The sequence below is a fragment of the Hylobates moloch genome, unplaced genomic scaffold (assembly GCF_009828535.3).
Source record: "Hylobates moloch isolate HMO894 unplaced genomic scaffold, HMol_V3 SCAFFOLD_659, whole genome shotgun sequence".
In the NCBI taxonomy this organism is placed as follows: domain Eukaryota; kingdom Metazoa; phylum Chordata; class Mammalia; order Primates; family Hylobatidae; genus Hylobates; species Hylobates moloch.
In genome coordinates, this window is record NW_026652934.1 from 13,402 (window position 1) to 19,808 (window position 6,407).

The 6,407-nt window shown below is 51.4% G+C and overlaps 1 protein-coding gene across 1 annotated transcript in view; it reads right to left on the bottom strand.

Annotated features, from left to right (window-relative positions):
* The window catches only part of LOC116464433 (granulocyte-macrophage colony-stimulating factor receptor subunit alpha-like), a gene marked incomplete at its 5' end in the record, with an annotated part of 13,837 nt that extends 9,302 nt beyond the window's left edge, over positions 1 to 4,535 (bottom strand). The window contains 3 exons of the mRNA XM_032147686.1: positions 670 to 808; positions 3,495 to 3,524; positions 4,402 to 4,535. Coding sequence (XP_032003577.1) covers positions 670 to 808; positions 3,495 to 3,524; positions 4,402 to 4,535 — 303 coding nt within the window. The remainder of the gene's footprint in view (positions 1 to 669; positions 809 to 3,494; positions 3,525 to 4,401) is intronic.
* Between the last annotated feature and the right edge of the window lie 1,872 nt (positions 4,536 to 6,407).

A 6,407-nucleotide genomic window follows, 5' to 3' on the forward strand; every position in this document is an offset into this window, starting at 1 on the left:
TTTTTTTTTTTTTTTTTGAGATGGAGTCTTGTTCTGTCTCCCAGGCTGGAGTGCAGTGGCATGATCCCAGCTCACTGCAACCTCTGCCTCCCGGGTTCAAGTGATTCTCCTGCCTCAGCCTCACGAGTAGCTGGGATTACAGGCACCTGCCACCACGCCGGGCTAATTTTGTATTTTTAGAAGAGACGGGGTTTCACCATGTTGGACAGGCTGGCCTCAAACTCCTGATCTTTTGATCCACCTGCCTCGGCCTCCCAAAGTGCTGGGATTACAGGCATGAGCCACGGCACCCGGCCGAGTTTTTGTATTTTTAGTAGAGATGGGGTGTCACCATGTTGGCCAGGCTGGTCTCAAACTCCTGACCTCATCTGCCCGCCTCGGCCTCCCGAAGTGCTGGGATTACAGACGTGAACTGCCGCATCTGGCCCTTCTCTGGTTATTAAGGGAGCCTAGCTCATCAGTCCTGAAAAAACATCAGCAAAGCAATGTTGCTTGACCGAGTAGCAGACCACCTCCTTCTTCTGAGCCTCAGCGATAAACTCAGAGCCTGACACTACTCCCAGCGATGTTCACAACTCAATCTCAGCACCCAGGACAGAGCACCTGACCTCTGTGCCTGCTCCAAGGTGGCGGCAGATGGCACAAACATCCCTCACCTCCGCCCAACACTTACCAATTCAGTGGCTTCACTCCAGGAACTCCAATTCAGGATGCGGATGTCTGCAGCTCTGATCTTCACACTATGTTTCGCTCTGGGCTCAGAGCTTGGAAAGTTGTATCTATTTTCCAAATCACCAGAAACACTAATCTTTGGAGGAAAAAAGAAAGTTAGAGATAGGCGTCTTCTGCGTGGAGGAAAAGGTTGCCTTCTTTCATTCTTTTGTCTTTTAAATTTTTTTCTCCTTTGTTTTTTTTTTTTCTTTTTTTTCTACCATTCTGAATGCACTTAGTCTGATCGGGTCTTGGAAGCTAAGCAGAGTTAGTATTTGGATGGGAGACAAGTTGGGAAAATTTGGGTGATGTAGGCTTTAAATCATTTTATTTTATTTATTTATTTATTTATTTATTTATTTATTTATTTATTTATGAGACGGAGTCTCGCTCTGTCTCCCAGGCTGGAGTGGAGTGGCGCAATCTCGGCTCACTGCAAGCTCTGCCTCTCGGGTTCACGCCATTCTCCTGCCTCATCCTCCTGAGTAGCTGGGACTACAGGTGCCCAGCACCATCCCTGGCTAATTTTTGTATTTTTAGTAGAGACGGGGTTTCAACATGTTAGCCAGGATGGTCTCAAACCCCTGACATCGTGACCCACCCACCTCGGCCTCCCAAAGTGCTGGGATTATAGGCGTGAGGCACCGCGCCCAGCCTATTGTATTTTATTTGAGACAGACTCTCACTCTGTTGCCCAGGCTAGAGTGCAATGGCATGATCTGGGCTCACCACAACCTCCACCTCCTGAGTTCAAGCGATTCTCCTGCCTCAGCCTCCCACATAGCTGGGATTACAGGTACCCGCCACCACGCATGGGTAATTTTTGTATTTTTAGTAGAGATGGGGTTTCTCCATGTTGGCCAGGCTGGTCTTGAACTCCTGACCTCTAGTGATTTGCCTGCCTCAGCCTCCCAAGGTGCTGGGATGACAGGTGTGAGCCACCATGCCTAGCTAAAATTTTATTTTTTGAAACAGACATTGTTGGCCAAGTGTGGTGGCAGGCACCTACAGTCCCAGCTACCAGCGAGGCTGAGGCAGGAGAATCGCTTGAACCTGGGAGATGGAGGTTGCAGTGAGCCGAGATCACACCACTGCACTCCAGCCTGGGGGACAGAGCGAGACTCCATCTCAAAAATAAATACATACATAAATAAATGATTCAGGAGCAACAACTGGTATTAACAGAGCTTCAGATGGATAGTCTAGCAAGGGATATTAAGATCCCCAGGTCTAGCATACACGTTGGACAGAGGTGAATACTGAGGGTCAGAGTGGCCATAAGACTTGGTAAATATCCAGCAACAGTACTCACCCTAAAGGCATTTTAGAGGGAGACATTATCTCCTTAGACTGTCACTGGAATATATTCTTAACCCAAGTAGAGGAAAGAGGAATAAAACGGGAAAATTGGTAGAACAGGCTGAGCATAAATATTTCAACCATTGGGACATGAAGGTTGAGGCCAAGAGCAGACCCTGCCCAGTGAGAACTATGAGGGGGCCCTCACCCATGTGAGATCTGCATCCTCTGGTTCAGGGTCCACCATGTCCACCCCTGGGCCACACTGGCACTAAGTGTCCCATAAACCAAGACTGTAGGGTTATGCTGGGTTCATGGAGACTGTACGGTGATGCTAGGGTTGTGAGTGGTTCAACTGTATGTGGGGCAGACTATTCTCCTGTCTACACTGGATCCAGGTAGATGTGGGGCAGGCTCTCCTTCTTGTCTACACTGGGTCTAGGTGGAGGTGGGGCGGGGTCTCCTCCTGTCTACACTGGGTCCAGGTAGACATGGGTCATGGGTAGGGGACTGTAGGGTTATACTGGGGGTCATGTGGGGTTACGCTAGGGGTCGTGAGTAAGGGACTGTAGGGTTCCACCAGGGGTCATGGGTACGGGACTGTACAGTTACACTAGGGGTCATGAGTAGGGGACTGTAAGGTTATGCCAGGGGTCATGGGTAGGGAACTGTACAGTTACACTGGGGATCATGAGTAGGGGACTGTAGGGTTCCACCAGAGGTCATGGGTAGGGGATTGTAGGTTTCCAACCGGGCGTTGTGAGTAGGGGATTTTAGGGTCACACTATGGCTCGTGAATAGGGGACTGTAGGGTTACTCCAGGGGTCATGAGTAGGAGACTGTAGAGGTCGTGAGTAGGGGACTTTAGGGTTATGCTAGGGGTCGTGAGTAGGGGACTGTAGGGGTTGTGAGTAGAGGACTGTAGGGTTCCGCCAGGGAACTGTAGTGTTCTTGCAGGGGTCATGGGTAGAGAACTGTATGGTTACACTAGGTGTGGTGAGTAGGGAACTGTAGGGTTATGAAAGGGGTCATGCGTAGGGGACTGTATGGTTAAGCTAGGGGTCATGAGTAGGGGACTGTAGAGGTCATGAGTAGGGGACTGTAGGGTTATGCTAGGTGTGGTGAGTAGGGGATTGTAGGGTTATGCCAGGGGCCATGGGGTCATGAGTAGGGAACTGTAAGGATCGTGAGTAGGAGACTGTAGGGTTACTCTGGGGGTCGTGACTAGGGGACTGTAGGGTTACACTAGGTGTGGTGAATAGGGGACTGTAGGGTTACCCTAGGTGTGGTGAGTAGGGGACCGTAGGGTTACACTAGGTGTGTTGAGTAGGGGACTGTAGGGTTACACTAGGTATTGTGAGTAGGGGACTGTAGGGTTACACTAGGTCTGGTGATAGGGGACTGTAGGGTTACACTAGGTCTGGTGAATAGGGGACTGTAGGGTTACGCTGAGGGTCGTCAGTAGGGTCTGTGGTTTCACTTACCAGTAGGTTTTCAGTGCCAGGCTGGGTATTCTAGAAACAAAACAGAACACAATACAAGGTTCACTGTTCCCATTTCTAAAACACTTTAGATGGTTCACACAGTATCCCCCTTGGTGTGGGCACCGAATGGGAAAGAGTCCCTGAGGAGTGGTGGGCAGGTCTCCCTCCACAAACCCCGAATCTACAAGACAGGTAGGATGAGGAGCTGCAAACACAGAATTCTTCCTCGCCAGATATCTTCCTGTAACCCATCCAGAAGGGTCCCACTGGCCTTGGGGCAGGGTATTCTCCTGTCGTCCAGGTAGATATGAAGCAGGCTCTCCTTGTCTACACTGGCTCCAGGTGGTTGTAGGACAAGATCTCCTCCTGTCTACACTGGATCGAGGTGGACATGGGGCAAGGTCTCTTCCTGTCTACACTGGGTCCAGGTAGTTGTGGGACAAGAGCTCCTCCTGTCTACACTGGCTCTACGTGGAGGTGGGGCAGGGTCTCCTTCTGTCTACACTGGGTGTAGGTGGAGGTGGGGTTTGGTCTCCTCCTATCTACACTGCTTCCAGGTAGACATGGGGCAGGCTCTCCTTCTGTCTACACTGAGTCCAGCTTCAGGTGGAGCAGAGGCTCTCCCTTGCTTGTGGCATCGTTCCCCACACCTCCCGGTCCACTTCCTGGTTCCATGGTTGCAGGATCATCCTTGTCCATCCTCCCCACAACCTCCTTCAAAGTGGCTTCACAGGCCACAGATCCTTCACCTCTTCCTCTGCTACCTGAAGTGCGTTCACCCCAGAGTCACCGCTCACCACCCACCCATCCTTCCCCCAGGCCACTTCCCAGGGATTCCCAGGCTCCTCTGTGGCCGTGTCGCATACACCTCCCTCCTGGTGCCCAGCCCCGGGGAGCTCTCACCGACCTTTCTGTGGACGTCCAGCTGGTACTGAAAGTCCAGGTACGACAGCTTCTGATAGGTCCTGGGCTGTTTCCACCATACGAGGCAGTGCGTTGTGTTGCAACGTACAGTGACATTGCCGGGAGGGTTGAATCGTTCTGTAACGAGGGCACAGGACATACCCCTGAACCTGAGAGGTCCTGTCTACACTGGGTCCAGGTGGAGGTGGTGCAGAGTCTCCTCCTGTCTACACTGGGTCCAGGTGGAGGTGGACTAGGGACACCTCTTTGTCTACACTGGGTCCAGTTGGAGGTGGGGCAGGGTCTCCTCCTGTCTACACTGTGTCCAGGTAGAGGTGGGGCGGTGTCTCCTCCTGTCTGCACTTGGTCCAGGTGGATGTGGACTAGGGACACCTCTTTGTCTACCCTGGGTCCAGGTGGATGTGGAGTCGGAACACCTCTTTCTCTACGCTGGGTCTAGGTGGAGATGGAGTAGAGACACCACTTTGTCTACACTGGGTCCAGGTGGAGGTGGGCCAGGGTCTCCTCCTATCTACACTGGGTCCAGGTAAATGTGGAGTAGGGACACCTCTTTGTCTACTCTGTGTAGGGAAAAGAAAGATCGGGGGCTGGGCGTGGTGGCTCACACCTGTAATTTCAGCACTTTGGGAGGTCAAGGTGGGAGGATCACGAGGTCAGGAGATCAAGACAATCCTGGCTAACACAGTGAAACCCTGTCTCTACTAAAAATCCAAAAAAAATTAGGGGGTGTGGTGGCGGGTGCCTGTAGTCCCAGCTACTCGGGAGGCTGAGGGAGGAGAATGGCATGAACCTGGGAGGTGGAGCTTGCAGTGAGCCAAGATTGTGCCACTGCACTCCAGCCTGGGTGGGCAACAGAGTGAGACTCTGTCTCACAAAAAACAAACAAAAAACAAAAAACAAAGAAAGAGCGATCAGACTGTTACTGTGTCTATGCAGGAAAGGAAGGTAAGAAACTCCATTTTGATCTGTTTTGCCTTGAGATGCTGTTAGTCTGTAACTTTAGCCCTACACTTGTGCTCACAGAAACATGTATGGAATCAAGGTTTAAGGGATTTAGGGCTGTGCAGGATGTGCCTTGTTAACAATATGTTTGCAGACAGTGTGCTTGGTAAAAGTCATCGCCATTCTCCATTCTCTATTAACCAGGGACAAAATGCACTGTGGAAAGCCACAGGGACCTCTGCCCAAGAAAGCCTGGGTATTGTCCAAGGTTTCCCCCAACTGAGACAGCCTGAGATATGGCCTTGTGGGAAGGGAAAGACCTGACCATCCCCCAGCCCGACACCCATAAAAGTTCTGTGCTGAGGTGGATTAGTAAAAGAGGAAGGCCTCTCACGGTTGAGATAAGAGGAAGCCCTCTGTCTCCTGCCTGTCCCTGGGAATGGAATGTCTCATGTAAAACCCGATCTTACATTCATTCTCTTCTGACCGGAGAAAACCGCCCTGTGGCTGGAGGCCAGATATGCTGGCGGCAATACTGCTCTGTTACTCTTTGCTACACTGAGATGTTTGAGTGGAGAGAAGCATAAACCTGGCCTGCGTGCACATCCAGGGATAGTAGCTTCCCGTGAACTTATTTGTGACACAGATTCCTTTGCTCACATTTTCCTGTTGACCTTCTCCCCACTATCACTGTGTCCTCCTGCCGCATTCCTCTTGCTGAGATAGTGAAAATAGTAATCAATAAATACTGAGAGAACTCAGAGACTGGTGCCAGTGCCGGTCCTCCGTCTGCTGAGCGCTGGTCCTCTGGGCTCACTGTTCTTTCTCTATACTTTGTCTCTGTGTCTTATTTCTTTTCTCAGTCTCTCATCCCACCTGACGAGAAATACTCACAGGTGTGGAGGGGCTGGCCCCCTTCGCACTGGGTCCAGGTAGAGGTGGGGCAGTGTCTCCTCCTGTCTACACTGGGTCCAGGTAAATGTGGAGTAGGGACACCTCTTTGTCTACACTGGGTCCAGGTGGAGGTGGTGCAGGGTCTCCTCCTGT